General features: G+C 42.0%; 4 protein-coding genes and 1 long non-coding RNA gene across 16 annotated transcripts in view; 1 reads left to right on the forward strand and 4 right to left on the reverse strand.

The window, feature by feature from the left end:
• Positions 1-120: 120 nt before the first annotated feature.
• On the reverse strand, positions 121-2,714 carry LOC116847486 (glucoside xylosyltransferase 1). Its single transcript, XM_032822547.1, has 2 exons — positions 2,085-2,714; positions 121-1,182 (listed from the first exon to the last, which is right to left on the reverse strand). The coding sequence occupies exons 1-2, from the start codon at positions 2,529-2,531 to the stop codon at positions 526-528; spliced, it is 1,104 nt and encodes a 367-aa protein (XP_032678438.1). The 5' UTR covers positions 2,532-2,714; the 3' UTR covers positions 121-525.
• On the reverse strand, positions 2,687-5,269 carry LOC116847487. 3 transcript variants are annotated; one of them, XM_032822550.1, is made up of 7 exons: positions 5,056-5,269; positions 4,827-4,977; positions 4,408-4,650; positions 4,015-4,257; positions 3,553-3,717; positions 3,101-3,241; positions 2,687-2,838 (listed from the first exon to the last, which is right to left on the reverse strand). In XM_032822550.1, exons 1-7 carry the CDS (start codon positions 5,108-5,110, stop codon positions 2,742-2,744), a joined length of 1,095 nt encoding a protein of 364 aa, XP_032678441.1. In that variant the 5' UTR covers positions 5,111-5,269; the 3' UTR covers positions 2,687-2,741. The 3 variants fall into 3 exon arrangements, with proteins under 3 accessions (XP_032678441.1, XP_032678439.1, XP_032678442.1); XM_032822548.1 differs by having other exon boundaries at positions 4,408-4,653; XM_032822551.1 differs by lacking the exon at positions 2,687-2,838 and having other exon boundaries at positions 3,004-3,241; positions 4,408-4,653.
• A 326-nt stretch (positions 5,270-5,595) lies between these two features.
• LOC116847485 (kelch-like ECH-associated protein 1B) lies at positions 5,596-18,563 on the reverse strand. Of its 5 annotated transcripts, none has more exons than XM_032822546.1 (7): positions 9,394-10,011; positions 8,591-8,910; positions 8,278-8,442; positions 7,310-7,977; positions 6,911-7,159; positions 6,317-6,615; positions 5,596-6,223 (listed from the first exon to the last, which is right to left on the reverse strand). In XM_032822546.1, the coding sequence occupies exons 2-7, from the start codon at positions 8,897-8,899 to the stop codon at positions 6,036-6,038; spliced, it is 1,878 nt and encodes a 625-aa protein (XP_032678437.1). In that variant the 5' UTR covers positions 8,900-8,910; positions 9,394-10,011; the 3' UTR covers positions 5,596-6,035. The 5 variants fall into 5 exon arrangements, with proteins under 5 accessions (XP_032678437.1, XP_032678435.1, XP_032678433.1 ...); XM_032822544.1 differs by lacking the exon at positions 9,394-10,011 and adding an exon at positions 18,461-18,563 and having other exon boundaries at positions 6,036-6,223; XM_032822542.1 differs by lacking the exon at positions 9,394-10,011 and adding an exon at positions 11,214-11,366 and having other exon boundaries at positions 6,036-6,223.
• LOC116847489 lies at positions 11,658-14,047 on the forward strand. Of its 2 annotated transcripts, XR_004378770.1 has the most exons (4): positions 11,658-12,074; positions 12,166-12,311; positions 13,060-13,212; positions 13,324-14,047. It is a non-coding gene; the product is annotated as an uncharacterized LOC116847489 (long non-coding RNA). The 2 variants fall into 2 exon arrangements; XR_004378769.1 differs by having other exon boundaries at positions 11,658-12,311; positions 13,324-14,016.
• LOC116847482 overlaps positions 12,228-19,821 on the reverse strand; it is a 12,443-nt gene continuing 4,849 nt past the window's right edge. For 2 of the 5 annotated variants that reach the window (XM_032822535.1, XM_032822537.1), the window contains 3 exons: positions 19,190-19,562; positions 18,888-18,958; positions 12,228-18,656 (listed from right to left, as the gene is read on the reverse strand). In XM_032822535.1, coding sequence (XP_032678426.1) covers positions 17,663-18,656; positions 18,888-18,958; positions 19,190-19,562 — 1,438 coding nt within the window. In that variant the 3' untranslated portion in view covers positions 12,228-17,662. The remainder of the gene's footprint in view (positions 18,657-18,887; positions 18,959-19,189; positions 19,563-19,821) is intronic. The other 3 variants (XM_032822534.1, XM_032822533.1, XM_032822536.1) reach the window with 2 other exon arrangements.

The raw sequence follows: 19,821 nt of genomic DNA on the forward strand, positions 1-19,821 counted from the left end.
AATGAATGAATGAATGAATGAATGAATGAATGAATGAATGAATGAATGAATGAATGAATGAATGAATGAATGAATGAATGAATGTATGTATGTATGATGTATGTACGTATGTATGTGTATATGTGTGTGTGTGTGTATATCACACTTCGACTTAAAATACATATATAAGTATGTATGTATGTATGTACGTATGTGTATATATATATATGTGTGTGTGTGTGTATATATATGTATGTATGTATATATGTATTTATGTAGTTAAGTATTTTAAATTCTCTCTCTAGCAACTCTATTGTGAAAATTCCCAGAGACAGAGAGGAAATGTTGATAACGTCACGACTAAAAATGATTACATACAAATATATCCTATTCGTTATTGCTTCGATATCTGTATACAACATCTATATATATATATATATATAAACCGACAAAGATATTATCAAAACGGAAGTAAGAAAGTTTACAAACGCGTAGGGAAATGGTCACACTCAAGGTAAATCTCGATAAATGATCGAAATTGCAATTTTAAAAGTTATGACCCAAATGCAACTCCGGCTGAATGATGAACACCTTCCAGACTCGGCCGCAGTTGGACTTGTCTTCCATCATGAGGTAATTCCTCATCGGCACGAGTAGCTCGTCGTATGGATCGGTATTAAGCTGATATTCCTGCATAGCTCTGTACACGGCCTTGAACGGCGGCTGCTTCTGCGAGTGAAACGTGCCCCGCGAGCCGTGTAGCACCAGAGCGCCGTCTCTTTCCGCTTCGTTGCACACCGACATGTACATGCAGTGGTCCGGCCTATAATTGTACCGGCACGAGTACACGTATAGCTTTTCCGGGTGGTAATGGAATATTATATTGATTATATCTTGATCGCCCCAGGTAATCTTGAGCCGGTACTCTTTGTGAATGGGAATCACATAGTCCGTCCACCGGAATTCCCTCATTCTCGTTAGGTTCATCAACATCACGCCGGAATTCACGCCCAGCTTGCCGTAATACGGATGTTTGGCGAATCTGTTGTACCAGCCAGTGTTGGGGTCCTCGTGCTCAGGACTAAGAGCCGCCAACTGGCTAGAATTCATCTTCTTGAACTCATCCCAAATCTTTTCTGGTGGTGCCAAAAACAGAGTGTCTGTGTCCACATAAAGCACCGCATCCGTGTCATTTAATACAGTCTGAAAAAACAAATCTTGTGAGTCTAATTCTGCTAAAAATAAATCATAGGGATATGCTTGTCTCTCTAAATTTCTTGAAATTAAATTTCATGTAAGAGTAAAGTGGCTTCACTCGAATTCAAGTAGTTTTTCATTCATAGAGTGAATGCTCCATTCTGAACTGTTGAGTGAATATTATCACTTGAAATTGAAGAATGAATCTGATGTGCTATACAGCTTACTACTCAGAAACATAATTTCTTAAAGTGAAATTTTGCTCAAAATGAGAAGAAAACAGCAGTATTTTTATTCAAAGTGATAGTGAGAATAGTATAATTCCAAATTACAAAAGGGAATGTTTCATACAAGTTTAAAGTGAGTTCTGATTTCATGTGAATTAATGTTTTAATAGATTGAAACAAAAGCTTTCTTTCTTTTCATCTCTTTCTGACTTAAATCGTAAGTCTTTAGTCAGAAGAAAATAAAGAACAAGAGATAGGAAGCAAAGAGTATGTTATAGATCAGACTGAATGCGTTCAGCAAAGAAAGTTACTTTGCAACTGTTGGCAAAAATTTAATCTTAATCTTGGCTGAATTTATAAAAGCATGTATCAAAGATTCACAAATTTTACAACAGTTGCAAAGCAGCTTTTCCCATTGAACATAGTTATTTATTTCAATCAATTGAAATGTTCACTCATATGGAGTCAAAATCTATTCTAAACTTCAGTGAATTACCCAATCTTGTGCAATTTGGATTTTCACTATCAGTTTACTATCTAATGGTATTTTCATTATCAGTTTGAGCAAAAATACTGCCACTGTTGTTTTATTTTGAACTCAGAGATTGCACTCAGAGAAATTTAGAGAATAACATATCGATAACACACTAAATTGCTAAGGGACTGGATATATTGACTCACTGGCAGAAACAGTCGTTGAGCTGCACAAGGTTTGAACAGCTTCTTCCACATAGCCACATCGCTGCCTTCAGGGAAAGTGATAGGTCTCACTACAAAGTCGAAGGTCTTATTGGATATTAGTTTCCATTCTGATAGCTTCTCGCTGAAGGCTGGTATCAAGTTGTCTTCTGCCAATATCACGAGCTGCAGCGGTCTGTTGGCGAAGACCAACGCCGACTTGAGCATCGTCAGGGCCTCGTGCAATCTGTCGCCACATACCACCACGCATATCGTCACCTCGCTCGCTGCCGCTGTCACCGGGGTCTTCCTATGGAGCAGCACCACCCGTTCCTTACTGGCTGCCTGCTGGTCGTACAGCTTATTGGAGAAATTTGTGGTCACATTGAGCAGTATGATGAGCGCCGCCAGGATAAGGCACAGCAGGAACAACTTGTAAACGTATCGCATCGCGTCGCACGCTTTTTTCAGGCCTCGCGTCCAAATCGCGGCATCGACACTGCGTATTGACGCCGAATATCCGACGGCATCTTGATATCCGCTTCGCCTCGCCTCGCCGACGATGATCCGCCGTCGCGGAACGCGGTGAACTTCGGCGTCCTAATGCCACTCGATATGCTACGTCTCGGTTCTCTCAGGTTAAGGTAGGTTGGGTTAGAATTAGACCAGCGTTAGGTTGGGTGACAACGAGCGCCGTATTTTGATATGGTTCACAGCGGTATGTTGTAAACAAGAAAAAGCTGAGCTTGAAGATAGACTACAAATACGATGTGAAAGCATTATTATATAATTATGACATATCGAATAAAATGTAGATAAAAAACGGAACGCAATCGTAAAACTGTGATGTTACTAAATCCACGGTTTGCTGTTTAACTATAATTAATCATCAATAATGTAATCATTGATTGCATATAAATAATTTAATATCACAGTTGGTAATTTATTATTGAGACAAATCGTTATACGATATTAACGATTAGTACTGTTATTGCACCAATAATAGTGAGTAATATTACATGCTATGAGTTTGGCTATACTTCAAAAATATTAATTGCTTTTCTATGCTACTGATAATCTTCCAGTCCACGTCCTGATAAAATAAAGTGTCAAAATCTTGATGGCCCATCATCGCCTTCAATGCCTTTTTAGCGTCGTTTCTGTGGAGTTGACATGTGGTTAGCAATTCATTGAATTTCTGCATTCTAATAAATACAACACATAAGATAATTTCTACATTGTCATATATGCAAGAGTTTCTTGCAACTTCAGATCTCACAAAACAATATGAACCAACTATAATCTTGACATATATTTTTCAAATTTTTGCAACTTGCACTACAAAAACTAATGTATCACACAGATATCTTTATCAGGAAATAATAAATCTTCAATAAATATCAAATGCAATGACAAGAAACTTAAATTAACTAAAATAGCATGTTTTTAGTGAAGTGAGTTGATCAAATACCTCGTTTCATTGCTACCATCAAGAAGAAATTTGGAGCACATGGTAAAGATCTTTCGGCGAGTATCCTTCATACTTGCATTTGATAATAAACATTCCACTCCAATGACATTTATAATATTATAAAGTAATCGACTTACAGTCGCTCTGATCAACGGATTTTTGTGGCTATAAATAAAAGATTGATATTAAAAATTTTATAATATTCATGATTCACTTCATATATATAAATAATTGTGATTTAAAACCTATCTCATGTGAGATACTCAGATTTTTATTCAAAATTAGTTCAAGTTTTCCAATTGTATTATAATATATGTTTATATATTTTTGCAATCACGATCCTCCCCAATTAAGAAACTTGTATTTTCTGAATTTAAATCTAAGAATCTCACTTGAGACGAATTTAAAATAATAACTATTAATATTCTTCAGAGAGCAACTAATTAAAATTCATTAATTCACCTGGCACCGTGTTCGCTGGCCAATATCCGAATACAAGTCGCAGGAGGCAAATGAGTTATCATAGAGTCTAATGCGCGTTGGGCGTCATTTCGGATTCCTTTGTTCGTATGTGTACTTTTTAAGAGTAATGCAGACACGAGTTCATCAAACTCGGGCCGCTGCGTACACTGAACCGTTTTATATAACTCCATTGCCACTTGGCAGACAGTTTTGACGACGTGTGGCCTTGTGTTCTTCAATAAACTATAACACAACCATATTTTATTGCGCGTGAGATGACAACCGACAGACGACAGATAGTGAAAAATAGAACAAAAAAGTTTAAGCGACGATATTAAGCAAATAAACGTGAATAATGTATTGTTAATATAACACGAATCTTGGATAAATGACCTGCACAAGGTCCTGTATATGCGAGGCATATTGGAGTCCAGCAATTCCGGTTGAATCCTTGAGATGCGCATCAATTTGATCAAAGCCGGCACGTTGCTCTGCCATTGATTCTGCTTCAAATTATGCAGAGCAAGTTTCAGCGTTTCCTGCGGGTTCGTAAATTCTTCAGGTGTTGCCGTATAATCGTTCTCCAGCATAGCCGCGTAATCTCCATGATTGGTGGGATTAACGTCTCTCGGATATCTGCTGAATCATGCCATTGAATTAACAAAAACATAAGTAAATTATGAGCAGCTTGATGTTTATTGTGCTTACATAAGCCGATTAGAGAGAGAGTATACTATAGTAAAGCGGTATACCTTGAACGCGTATTAATGTCTGTTAAAAAAAGAAAAAAAAAAGCCAAATGTGCGTCATACCTATCGGATAACACGGACAAACGCAAATCCCCCGAGGCTGCGGCATGTGCTGTTTCGGCAATCGCTGTTTTCGTAACTTGCGGTAAATTTGCAGTCTCATGTTGAATGGATAACAAGGTCGCTTCTTCTCCTGCACGTGTGGTAGACTTGCCTTTTTACGAGATATTTTTTTATCAAAAAGCATACACAAGCACATATCAAAGATTTTGACATCGATCGACATTCCTACCTGCACCTTTACACATAGGACATGTGACATACTTCTTACATCCCGTATGCGACATCGTATTGCGAATTTTCGTTATATTCGGGAATAATGTGTTGGATCTTGTAAAATATATCTATGTATATATGTGTATATATATATTTTACAAGAGCTCTCGGTCGTTTCGATGCGTTAGGAATTTATCTGCTTTATTTATCGTTGCTTTGAAATCTCCATTTTAAACATGAAAACATCGTTTATGTAACATTCGATAACAAGGTAAATAACTTTGGTATTTAGATAAGTTCAAGTAGCGACATTAACACGCATGAATTGACATATATGTTAATATACGTGTTAACATCCGCCACACTCCAATATTACGATTTCAATAAATATTACCACGTCATTCTTCTCGACGAGACTCGAATATGCTGAGAAAAATGATGACTGCACAATCGACATGTATTAATTCCTATGCTTGACGGTCAACCACGAAGAAAAATAAATACTCGGGAATTTTTTTGAAAATAACTTTCTTACGATATATGTACAATTACATCATTTACAGATTCGTTTGCGATCGAAGAGCGACGAATCTATAAAAACATATTACAGTCTGATCTATCCTAAAAGATACGGCGAATTGGTCCTTCGGTAAGTCGAAATGTCGCGGTAAAGAAAAAGAAGTTCACATCACCTTTCTTTCGAGAGTACGTTTTTCGCCAGCTAGTCGCAATTTTCAGACTTGGTCCAACTTGACGACACACGTCGTGCCGTCTAGTATATATACACTATGTAAATACATTTCTCAGTCGAATTCTCCACGCAAACGTTGATTGCCTTTTATGATCGTCCCGACCTATGTCTCGTATCCCCTGCCATTATTACACAGTTCCGTCTCTTCACTTTGTACACACCTCCGTAGCGAAATGGAGGACTAACGTATCATTATTCGGCCGTCGTTACTCGCGAGCGTTGTTCAAGAAAAAGAATCACCCATATCACGACGGCGGCCTCTCCAACGTGATGTTGTGATCCAAATGATCACAATGCATAGGACACTGATAATACGACACCGCGCTGGCGTGACCAGACCTCCCGGATGTCATAGGTACACCTTGGATCCACTGGTCCTTGGCGGGATCGTAAATTTCCACTATGTTTAAGAATGTCGTACCGTCGTATCCTCCTGAAGAGAAAGAGAAGACCCATAACGTATCTGTCGAAACACTGTGTTTTGATTCTATCAGAACATTGCGGATCGCAATGCGACTGTACTTACCCATTGCGTACAGCTTGCCATCGAGAACAGTGACGCTGAGCGCGCTGCGGGCGATGCTGACGTTACTGACATATTCCCAAATATCGCGTTCAGTGTCGTATCTCTCCACCGAGTTCAATTGCGAGTTCCCATCATATCCCCCTATAACGTATATGTATTGGCTTAGACTGGCTACTCCGGCGCCCGAGCGACTGCACTTCATAGGCGACACCATTGTCCACTCGTCGTTCTCGGGATGGTAACACTCCACCGAGCTGAGCCGCTCCTTGCCGTCGAAGCCGCCGATCGCGTACAGTAATCTGCCGAAAAAGATTCTCATGTTGTTTCCCTCGTAGAAAATAATATATACTCTGGGACGTCGCAATCGCCATTGTTAATGTAATCAAAACAGTAAGTAACCGAAGGCATATCAAATGAAGCACAAGTCAGTACTTCTCAAATGCACAAAGCATGCAAGTTACACAACGACGGAAAAGAATGAAGAGAAGTAGAAAGAGCAATGAAGAAACCGGTACGTAATTTGAATACTAAATGAAGCGACATTGAATTAATATACTCGGCGATTAAAAATATCGACGCAATGACAATCATTACCTGTTCACTACCGCCACTACCACACCCAATCTCTTTATGTGCATAGGCTTGACACTAGTCCACGTATCCTGATCCGGGTCGTAGCATTCGACGCTGTTATGATATTCAGCACCCGCGCTACCACCTACGGCGTACAATAGCCCGTCCATCACAGCGACGCCGACCCTGTTCCTTGGCACTGACATCGGGCTGCACGGTCGCCACTGATCCGTCACCGGATTATACCTGTCGACCCAGTCGCTGTCGTACCTGGAAACGTCATGCGACTTCGTGTTGAGAATTTGAAAACGTTTTGAGAATTCGCAGGAATAGCGGTTTTTTGTATTGTCATTGCAGAATGATAAGGAATCATAATTGCTGTTGATTGCGACTCGAACTAAAATCGAGTGTCATGCTTACCTGCTTCCTGGTGAATTGTTTCTGCCGCCGACAGCGTAGAACATGCCCTTGAGGAACGCACCGCCCAGGCCGGACCTGGGAACAATCAGCTTCGCGTGTTGCGTCCACGTCTTGTCGTCGGCGTTGTAGCCCTCCAGCACGTCGAGCGAATGCTTGAGGAAACCGCCGGCGATGTATATCACGCGTGGTGTATTGGGCGTACGTTCTTTCACCACTGGCTTTTTGTGTAACGTCAGGTCCTTGAAGATCTGTGCGAGGTACTCGCGGCAGGCCGGCACCTTCTTCAGGACGTCGCAATTCTTCATCTGCTCCCGCAGAAAGTTCGGCGTGAGATACTGGCAGCGCACCGCGTGCAATATGTGCTCCATTTTCGGCCGCCTCGCCTCCTCGTTGTATTTGACCCACTTGAGCACGGCGTTGTACACCTCCCGTTCCTCCTGCACATTCAGCTCGTCTTTCCTAACAAGCGACACCAGCTGGATAGCAGACAGCTGCAGGAACTCCTCCTCTTGGCATATTTGGTTAAAATGCTGGACAATGAATTGGTTCGCCTTGTGATACAAATCCTGGCAGCCATGCTGCTCGGCGAAATTCGCGATGCCGATCGCATTCGTGGGATCTAACTGTCTTTCTAGGAAAACGCAGCACGCGTCTATCACATTGGTAACCTGTATCACAATGCAATTTTAGATATTATATGGTTGAATCGTACAATATGCTTTTGTGAACAGACAGAATTGATTCCTTTTAATGATATTTTTTATTATTCTTTAAACTTTATTTGTAAGTTTAACTTTACAAGAGAAATAAGATCATTAAGAGCTAATGCTAGATATTCATGCAATTTTTATATAATGGAGAAGATAATTATCCTCATTTATTTTTCTCATAAAGTTAGGTTTTATCTTTAAAGCTTGAAATACATATTTATTTACAAGTTACATATTTATTTATAAATATTCACATACTTGGAACATAGTAGCTGCTGATAGCAGGGAACACACAGTAATCTCAGTAACTCTTATTTGTCCAGTATACATAAAGTACATTAAGCGAGCCATTGCGGTTGGGCAAACCCCTTGGAGTTTCACCCTTGTCATTTCGCACTCCTTCAATCCTCCAGTGAACATTGCCTGAAATTTTACAGAAGCAGTCAGTATTGTTCACCACTTTTTACTTGATTCCCAGTTGGTCATGAAGAAATAAATCTCTTTTGTAAACAAACTCAGAAAATATAACTAAAATCAATAATACAATCTCCCAAACCAACACTAAGCTCACCTTAAAGTAGGGACTAGCAGCTGCTAAAATAACTTTATGCGCGTGGAATAGTTCACTACCAACTTCCAATATCACATCAGTCAGCATATGATGGCTGCGCATCATGAACATCATCTTCATGGCTTCCTTCACATAATTGGCCATACAGAACGTCATGTCCCCGAGGTCGCCGTGCTTCTCTGTGCTGAGTGCACCCTCCCAATCCGCTTCTTCCCCTGATACGGATAACGAATTTGACACATTGCTCTGAGACTGGTGGGAGCTGCCCTGAGCTCCTTTCTTTCGCCGACAATCTTCCTCTCCATCCATTAAAATGAGAGCTGCAAATAGGCAATTAACAGAGACGCGTCTTCACATGGCACGCTCCTTGTCACACATCAAATCGCGATCTATCTATCTCTATCTCCGGCTCGCTCAATACACATTGGCATGCCAACTATGTAAAGCTAAACGAAATAACACACAGCGTGTGGAACGTAATCGTTCGCATTCCAGATAAGATCTTCAGAAACAGCGTCGTGACATGTATCTGTCTCCGAATACACTACGAAGTCACGGATGCGTTGCGGCGCGCAATAACCGCACCGTAATCGCGGAGTTACGCATAATATAACTGAAGCGTCGCACGTGACCGCGAGGTTTTTCCAGCAACGAGAATCGCGACCTCGTTGTCATCGTCGTTGTTGTCGTCGTGTCATCGTATCGTCTCCTCCGTCGTCGTTGTCAGTGGTAAAGCAGAAGTCTTCTGTCTCTCTTTCTCTCTCTCTCTCTCTTTCTTTCTTTGTCGCGCGCATGACACTTACCCGGCTCGCCAGATCGCGGGCAATCTAGCGTTGAGAGAAATCACTGGACGTGTGACAAGAGCGGAGAGCGAGACGCACGAAAAGGTAGCAGCGACGGCGACGGCGACGACGACGACATGAACATGTTTTGTCGTTACGATCGATCTCGCCGATGATACACGCCGATGACGCAGGTATCTCCTCCACCTCGGCACACACGCTTGCAGCCCGATCAGCTCGCGATAGATGCGGCGTCACTAGACGCGCGTCTCTCAGGTACAAGTGGGGTGCGTACTGACGTATGTGCGTGCGAATGAACAGACAATTTACATACGCACGTGCTCTTCGCCACACTACGTCGTCGATTACCAGCGGCGAGCAGCAGCCACAGAGCTCAGTCCGAATGACGGGTGGGACTTTCTCGCACACGGGCTGCCGACACCGCCACTGCCGCCGCCGCCACCGCCGCCGCCGCCGCTGCCAAGCGAGCGAACGAGCGAGATCGCTTCGTCACGATTTACCGTAGATTACGCACGACACCGTGCACCTTTGTCCGCACGTACCGATAGCGGTCGACTAACAATTCGACGTGACCGTGACGGTGGTGACTCGGTAAGAAGTGAGCGAAGCGTTGGAAGATTTATGGGGAACACGGGAAAGAGACAATACGAACATTAAAGAGATCTGATAGAGAGTATCGATTCGGTATCTTGGAGAATTCGGTATCTGAGAGTCACTTTTAGATTCTAATCGGGGAGTTGATCCCGCGACGCTGAATCGCCAATCACTTCCGTGAATACTGCTCTGCGTCACGATACCATCGAACGCGGTGCCACTGAACATGAATGAAACTAAAATGAAGGAAAATAGACTCGGTTTAACAAAAGTTATTGCCAGAGCAACCTCCTCTCTCTCCCAAAAGTCTTAATTCTCCATATTTAACAGACTTTTGGAACTTGATCACAAGGAAAATACAACTCCCTTGTGTAAATAAGAGAAAATAAATTTTCTGTTATTTGGAAACCAGATGAAAAACTCGATCATAAGAACGAAAAGATTTCTGCTCAGCCACATTACTCCGAAAGTTTCTACTCAGCTACATAATTGTTCTCAGTTAACTCAACCGAGTTTTGATGTAGTTGAATGTTCAGATGAATATTTTTGGTCACAGTAACGGAGATATTATTTCTCGTTGAAGAGTTTCTCGTCTGGTCTTCGTTCAATTGTACAAACTGAAATTCTTTCTGTGCAGTTCAATAGAACAAAAATTTTGACAATACAAAGTCAGTTCCTTTAGCTCTGTATCTCTTTAATATTTTTGCATGTGTCTTAGCGCAATTACGAATAAAATAAAAAGCATATACATACACACAAGTATATCCTCTCCCCCTTTCTCCGCGCGACCCCCTTCTTATCTTTAAGTCATTATCAATATGTCGTGTCATGTGCCGATGGTAAAGTGTCCAAATGGCACGGAGTATTCGAGAACTAATTATTTTTTTTCACATATGAGAGATCTTATGTAAGGAACAAACGAGAGGGTGCGATTGAATGGAACAGCGTTATGCAGATGCTGTGTGGAGCGGAGAGAAGACTCACCGCCGGGCCTCCCGCGTTTTTGTCACGTTCCACGACCAAACCCGATCGTGAAACAGCAATCGTAACCGTAGATGACTCGAATGACTTGCACATTCCGCAGTTACCCGCTCGCGCGACGTGCTCGCTTCGTAATCGAGCGGTACTCGGACGCGACGCAACGCGTTGCGTCGTGTATCCTAGGTAGCGCGTGTCCAGTCGTGTCAGCTGTTTCTTGTGAAAAATCGGTGGACAAGTCAGCTTACTTGACGATCAGACCCGGCAGACAGGGATATCCGTACGAGCGACGACGCCAACCGATAGCAGGACAATGATCCTTTTCTATTCGTTTCCTCGAAAGAGCTCGGACGATCTCCGATAATCTGACGTATCATATTATCATCGTCGTGTTTCACGGGCTTTTCGACTGAAACACAAAAGCTGGAGCGCACAAGTCGATATGAAGCTTAAGGAGAAACTCGACAAGAACCGCGACGACAGTGTATACGCTGAGTTGTCACTTGGAACAAATGACCAAATCGTCTAAACTATTTCAAATCGCTTTCAGAGTCACGAGTCATCTTATATTATGACGTCAGAAGCGTGGTAATACGCGCAAACAATTATCGCGTTTTACATGCGCATAAATAACGCCTTTTTGCGAACGTAATAGTTGTGCCACGCGATAAGAAGCCGCGCGATACACGACTTTAGAGACTCCGTCGTCGGCTTCGACGTGCAAAAAAAACGAGCTGATTTACAAAACCTCACCTCGATTATCCGCAGCCGCTGTATCGTCGCTAGTTATCGCGCATGATTTCCCGCCATTTCCACATGCTGACTCGTCGTAATCAAAGATGGCCGTTCAATTATCGAACGCCCCCACATGCGCGACAGTTACACAATGTGTGCGCGGATAGAGCAGCGATTTAAATTTAAAAGCTCGCCGGCAATATGATGTCAACAAACCCGACTTCCTTCCCCCAGATATAAATCATGTGAGGAGGAAAACAAAAGAGTAACGAAGAGTTTCAGCGCCTATGGAGAATTATGTTCATGGTGGAAAAGTCAAAGTGGCAAACAGAACACTGCATAAATGCAGACATTCTCTCTTTCTCTAAAAATATGTTAATATTAATTTTACGAAAGAAGAAATTAAGAATATTGTTTCTGCATGCAATTGATATAAGGTTTCATCTTAACCTGTTCGGTTTACAGGAACGTTTGCCACAATCTGGTTACGTGCCTCAAGAGAGAAGAGGACCGCAAAAGACTCCACCTTTGAGATAATATATTTATTTCTTATTAATATGGAGTTTCATCAACAATAACAGTGTAGCAGTAGGCGTAACAAGAGAGACGAGGTAGGTTACGAGGAACCTAACCTAATGTCGTACGCCAACAAGTCACCGGCGGTTGGAAGGGATCCTCGTGGCGTCTATTCCATTTTCTTTTCTCCTTTTCCGTGTGTGTGATTTCTCTACGCTACGACGCCGAGCGATCACTATCGTCACGATAAATCAGCGCATGTCGGGTGATTATGCGTAATCTACGCGCGAAATGTTTAATCCTCGAGTGAGATCGGCAGTCCATGCTTTGCAGAGCTGCCGTCGCGGAATAAAACATACCCCTTGTCCACAACCTTGCTTTAATCTTTAAGCCGTAATAAATTGACCAACCACAGTCGATTATTTTAAAAATAATCAACTGCGGCTGATCAATTTCTTACGGCTTAAGAATTAAAGCAAGGTTGTGGGTAAGGGATGAATCGCGCGCGTTGGCGCACCGCGTACGCCACTCACTTATAGGCTGTTCGTCTCAAAATACTGTAATTATTATTGTATCATTGCAAATCGTCTCGCGCAGTTTGCAATGATATAATAAGTATCATGTAGAAGAATAGTTTGAGAAGTATGTATATATATGCACATATATACATAAATACATACATATATATGTATGTGTATATATATATATGTATAGTTTAGTTGTATTTTAAAATGAACATTTTTGCATTTTCGAAATGCTATGACTACGATTTTTTCTCATTTTCCATTATTCCCACGCCAATCTTTATGTATGCAAAGTTATAACATTAATATTAATTTGCAGGATATATCTAGAGAGAGAGAGAGAGAAAGAGAAAGGAGGAGGGAGGGGAGGAAAACGATGAGGCGGCGCGCTATGTGCACCAACGCGACCATTCGAGGATTAAACTGTCGCTCTATACGCGTTTTGCATTCAAGTATGTGGTGTAAGAACAAGGTACACGCCACGGTAATCTACTTAATAATTATACGAACGGAAGAGCCATGCTATATTAACATCTTATGATTAATTATTCCATAAAGTCTAATGCGTTACATTATTTTATAGCCGGTCCTTACCAAGTGACAAATCAAAAGGTCGCATGCTGAAACGAGAATCTACAACGCGACGCATACTGACGATGTCTGATTATGCGGCAATATCTCTTGGAGAATTTTCTGAAACCTGTTGTTACAATCGTACAATCAACACGCGAACGTGCTAATGACGATTGAAAGCGTTTCGAGTTATTAATAACAATGACTCAAACTAATGAGGAAGAAGTATAGTGAAATTCGTACATTCGAAATTTTTGAAATTCGTAACTTTAAGAATATAAAAATTGTGCTAAAGAAAATAATTGAATATATAACAATATATATATAAAGAAAAGATCAAGATCATTTAAAAGTGTAAAGATAAAGATAAGACGAGATGTAAACTTTGATGATCGATAAAGGAATATTTTGATAGCAGCACGGGACTTTTGCATATATCAATTCATCACTTAGCATAGGATAGGACCCATTTGTTAGATAATATTAAATAGTGGTATTACTTGGCAGGATTTTAAAATCAACGTAACAACAGTTCAAATTATGGCAGTGCTTTGTAGAATAATCTTATTGCCTGTTGAGTGATTGAATCAATATGACGCCGTGAATCAACGCGACAATGGTAATGAAGCGTTCACGTGTAAACCATGCGTGTGTTGTGTAATGTAAATCCGATAACTCAACTTGTCGTTAAGCACGTTTCTCGAGACAACAGCAATGGATTCTCCCTGTCTGTATGATTGAAGTGTATCCGCTTGCTGTTTATTCCCGCGAGTTTTCTCGTTTTCTTTCGTACGTCATTTGACGAGTCTACTCGCGATCTTGCGCTGTGCGTGATACATACGAATTGTACTTATTTTCCCCTTGCATTACCGAGAACAATGCGCGATGCTGTCTTCATTTGTGGAAAGAGAAGAGCGAGTGCACTGCTACGCGACCAGGAACATTGCGCATTAGAAACTCGAATCTCTCGAGTGAACTGAGAGACGCATAGAACGAATGAAATCTCGTTCGTGTATCGTGTATAGGCCGGTAACTCCAGATATTTGATACAATATTAACACTGTGCACTTTGCAATGAGATAATGATAAGCATCTTGAAATATACGTCCAGAGAATATTCGATACAGATTATCAAAAGGAAGAGTGAAATACTGATATATGTATACGCATATGTCTTATCCCAACATCAAATGTATGCAATATTTTTTCGGAGTAATCTTGAAAACACGTCGCGGTTACACTCTCAAGATTGCTTGCAAGATTAAAACTCGCCCTCACTTGCACTCACTCATCATTATCGCGTTGCAATGTACTTAGAATTGTAGATTTATTCATCTATCGTAGTTGAGACCGTCTGGAAACGTTTGTTTGCGATCGCTCCGGAGAATTCGCACGTTAAAGTGAGGTCTTTCTCAGAAACGGCGACAAATAGCGATAAGTGCATTTTGCTCTTATCTTTCCGTGCGTGACGTCTAACAGGCTCTTGTTGGCGCACAAAGAAGTAGGGGGCTCGACCTTTAATTCAGTGCAATAGTGTTCCTTTCAGGTATCTAGTAGAAGACACGTATGTACAAGAGATGATCCACAAGGGACGTCAGGACCTTCCCCCGAGACGCTTTACGAGAACAGAACGCGCAACGGAAATGGAGAGCAGAGCCCTACTGAACCAAATTACCGGCAGAACCCACACGTTACAAAGAGAATTACAGCTAAAATTAATTTAATAAGTCTATCTTTGATTTCTCTTTAGGCGCGGGTGACTCTAGACTGGCCCCCTATGTTTTGTATATTTTGATCACTTCCTGAATTAATCGCGGCGACACAGAACACGCTACAGTCCGCTGAAACGTGCGCGCAATTTTCAGCAGCAAGAAACTTGAAAATATCCGGCCTGTTCTTGAAACTTGACGCGACGTAATCTAACGATTGGACTAACGAGCGCGATCGAAGGGAAAGAAAGTGATTCGCGAGAAAAGGATTAAGAGAAAGGAGAGAGGACAAGCACGAAGAGGAAGCTTCGACGTGTTTAAGAAAGTCACAGAATATGAATTCTAGAATAGAATAGGAGCGAGAAGACGAGTACAAAGTTGTGACCGACCGGAGATTTAGCGCGCAAGAAAGAACGAAAGGAAGTAACAAAACGGCGGCGATTTTTGCTAAACGCGAAATGATCTTTTCTTTTTTAGCGCAATCATTCAGGACACTTTCATCAACAGCGGTTCGTTGGCGCGTTCACGCCACATTGACGTTGCACGCGACCATGCAACCGAAATCTCTTTTTTTCTCTCTTTCTCTCTCTCTCTCTCTCTCACAAGACTATCGACCACGACTACTAACAAAGACAATGACATTCTCTAACTATCAAATGTAGAAGTACAATCTACGACCCTACACTGCTGCTCGCCTGCAGTTAGTAGCATTGTCATACTCGCTGCATTCGGTGATAGTCGCGCGTACACTCACACGGAGATCACTAACCGCTAATAAGGACTCGACGAGGGACTTAGTCGTTAAGTTTCCGAATACAGTAGCGTTTTTTTTTCTTTCTACCGAGAGAACTACGAAAACTAAATGTCTATTCTCTAATGTAATATAATGTAGTGAAATATTCGAGTACAGTAGTACTATAGTCGAGTAAAGTATTTTGGGCGGATACGACTACTCCTAAGGCCTCGCTCATGTATATCCCTCACTTTTCTGTTCTGCTTCTTTCTCTTTTTTTTTATTTTATCCCTTTTAAAGTAATTAGTCAATTTAGTCCCACACATCCACGCTACCATCTAAGTTAAGTAATAATTAACGAGACTAGACGAGTTCTCTCGCCCTCTCTCATCGAAGTGAATCGAAAGAGTTCGTAGACGAAGACGGGACATGCACATCGCGATCAGTAAATAACAATTATTCAATTCCGATAATGTTTCATTTACAATTCCTGAATGAAATTTCACCTATCAGTCTAGTAAAACCGTCGGAAGTCGTGCCTCGCGAAGTCGCAGCGAACGAACGATTGAATTATCGCGTTAAACAACGATAATCTCTGTGGTTCTTACCGCGCTAAGAGTACGTATGTTACATTACATTACATGTCACGTAAACGTAAAGCAAATTATCATCGATCGACTAGGTTGTCGCGTGATACCGATCTTTTGGCACTGCTTCGTTAGGAAATAATTGTGAATCGCGGAAGGTACGCGATACGGCTGCGAAATTTCTTTCTCTCTCTCACGCAATTGTCGGACCTGACTTCCGGTGTCTCGAGTATAACCCGTTTATCTTCTTTTTTCTTTTTACGAATATATGTTTTAGACTCGATTAAAATTTCATCCGCTCCTAGTTCCCTCCTCTCTCATTTCGATAGGCGCGCGATAATTGTAAGATTATGCGTCTCGCAGTTGAGTGGTCATTCTACGCCGAGAGTCCATCGAGCGAGTCTCTCTCTTTCCGCAGTCACAGGAATTATTAAAGTGGCAGTATGCAATTCAACGAAGTTCGGTAAACCAGCGTTTCTCAACTTTCACATAGTAGTCTCGTAATAGGTAATAACCGACAGCCGACAGTTTTAGTTTGTCATATATCGTCTTGTTCGAGAAACATTCTATTATATTTACAATGTGCGTTAGATGAAATGAGAAAACTATATACATATATATACATACATATATAATGTATGTATATATGTATATGTGTATATATATGATCTGTTCTGGATATTTACACTCCCAGAGGGACAATATCTAATAGATACTGTACGTGCCGCGTTTAATGAGTTCAAAAATTGATCAGAAATCTTATGTGTCGTTACGTTCTAACATGATAGAAACAACGGAGCGATCTGTATTTCCGTCGAAAAGTTCATAGTTGAGAAACGCTGCAGCATTACAATGTCTGATATACCATAGCAATCGAGAGACTCACCCGGGCTGCCGGTTAATGTAGAGTTAAAATGCCAACAAGAAAATATCTTAGTATTCGTGTACCTCGCTACCTATTTAAGACATCTCTACTAAAGTTTATAGCGCACTTTTGTTTATCAACGTATCCTATATTATTAATGTACGTAACAACTTATGAACAATCAAAGAGATTTTTCCCAGTCCCAGCCTCTGTTTTTTCGACCCCCTCTTCATACATAAAATTCTTCTTGTGTTCGAAATGATCGTGTGTGTGTGTCTCTTTTTTCGTGATTTCTCGACTAGTTCATAATTTCTCTTGATAAACTGTCGGATTCTTCTACAAATTGACCTATAAATCTGATATTGCTTAAATCAATTAAAGCCCCTCAGAGGCTTAGAGCGATCCTCCCTCAAGCCATCGCTTTCAAGAACTTAGCGCGAGGAGAGCTCTTCCTATCAAGGAGGATGCAGGTCGCGATGATGGGCCCTGGCACTTAAAATCGCCTTCAGCTCGGACTCCAGTTGCTTCTTGGTGCGCTCGCTCACCGAACGACCACCCACTACCGGCTGAGTCAATCTTGGCGACGGCAGATCCGCCATCAGCTTGCCGCTGTCGCGATTCTCGTGGCTTCTGGCGCGTCGTATGGGTTTCTTAATCGGCAACGTTATCTCCTGCTGAGCGCTGTCTTGCTCGGAACGGCCCAGGGAGAGGGTTACCTCTTGATTCAACGTATACGTCGAACCACCAGCGCCACCGCCACCACCACCGCCACCGCCACCGCCGCCGCTACTGATAGCCTCCGACGACCTGGTGAGATCTATAGTGCCAGAACCCCATTCGCGCGACAGCTTCCTGCCTATTGCGGAGGTGAGTTCGCTGTTCGGCGATAATAGAGGGCTCCTCGACGCCTGATAGCCAGCTGAGTGCGGCGGCCTCAAGGTAGCGAACACCGGGAAAGATTGACCTCGCTTAGCCGGACTGCGGGAGTATCTCGGTGTCGGCGCGCCACCACCTCCGCTCACAGAGGAATCAGCTTTGACGATGACGGGTGTACCACCAGTCGAATCACTCCTAGCTGGCGCCAACGGACGCAGCGTGGCACTGCCACCAAAGTGGGAACCGAGACGCGGCGGCGGTGAGCCGCCATCCCCGTGACTCAGTCTACGACCAACCGTCTCTAGCGGACTTCTCGCACGCAGATTCGTACTGCTGAGTGTAAACTCGCGCGGCTTCATCGGCGCGTCCAGACTCACCGGTGATAGTCCGAGACGCGACGCTGATAGGTTGGTGGAACTTCTACTTTTCTCTGAGCGCTTGGGACTTCGCGGCATCAATGGGCTCTTGCTACGACTCCTCTCTCTGCCTTTCCCTAGTTTCTCGTCCTTCTTCAGCGTTTTTGTAGCATCAGGCTCTTCCGGTGCAGCCTCGATCTTTTCTTCTTGTTGAACTCTGAAAAATACAGACGGTTACAATATATCTGATGCACAGATTATTGGCAATTTTTTTCTTTTTTTACTTATTGAGATAATTAGAGGATGATTAATTTTTTTATAATACTATATGTACATCAATAATTCTACATAACAGAAATCCAAAGTGAAAATTATTTAATTAATAAAATAATAATTAATGATCTGTCGTAAAATCTTAAATTTGAAGAATTAATTAATCTTTACTTACCTCCGGATCTCTTGAATCATCTCGAAGAATTGTGCTTTACTCTTACGTCTGCGACGTTGTTCATGTTCCTTCTGGAACATGGAAACGTAGTAGATATTTAGAAATTAAACGGATATATCGTCCAAGTTCGTGAACATAAGTCTCTCGATAGTCAAATATCTTTCGACAATCTTAGATTTCTTCACTTTATTACTTACTTATTCTAAGACAAACAAAATAGAACAGTAAACTTTTTTATTACCAAGATTCGTGTTCACGAACTCGCGGACTATCTATATACTCAGGGAATCGAAGTCACGTACTCGTTTGACACTCTTCTGGAAAAGCGACGCGATCTGACCTTGCCGCACTGTGTGCACCAATTCACGGGCTGCGTGATGTGGCGAGACAAGCTCCACACAATTGATGAATCTGTACAACTTCTGCGAGAAGAACATGACGTTGCGACTGCGCCAAATAGAGTCTTCCGGCCTATGTCGCAATCGTGGGAGCGTATACTTGTAGAACAAGTGCTCGCCCACGAGTATGATGATACCGAGCACTAAGCCCATTAAAAGCAAGCAGAACACCCCGGCCACGGACGCAATTCCCAATGGTCTGGGTTGGCCACCTGGCTCAGTGTCCAGCATCGCGTCCATACCTTGTCGACCGCCAATACACGGCAGACCACCGTACCTGTAAAATCGTCTCATTTTATACGCTAAGTAAATATTAGGACCTTAACTTAGTTTCCGCCCAAAAAATACTGAGAAAAAGCATTTATTGTAAGAAATTTATTTAAATTATTTCAATGAAAGTATTTTCCATCACTTTCTACAACTTTTTGCCATCTTTCTGGCAACTGGGCGATACCATCTCGATAAAACGATGTTTGTTTCGAAGCAATCCATTCGTCCACCCATTCTCGCACTTCTTCAACATTTCGGAAGCGTGT

This window comes from Odontomachus brunneus, unplaced genomic scaffold (assembly GCF_010583005.1).
Source record: "Odontomachus brunneus isolate Ranch 3 - 2012 unplaced genomic scaffold, Obru_v1 Obru_scaffold_078, whole genome shotgun sequence".
Taxonomy (NCBI): Eukaryota; Metazoa; Arthropoda; class Insecta; order Hymenoptera; family Formicidae; genus Odontomachus; species Odontomachus brunneus.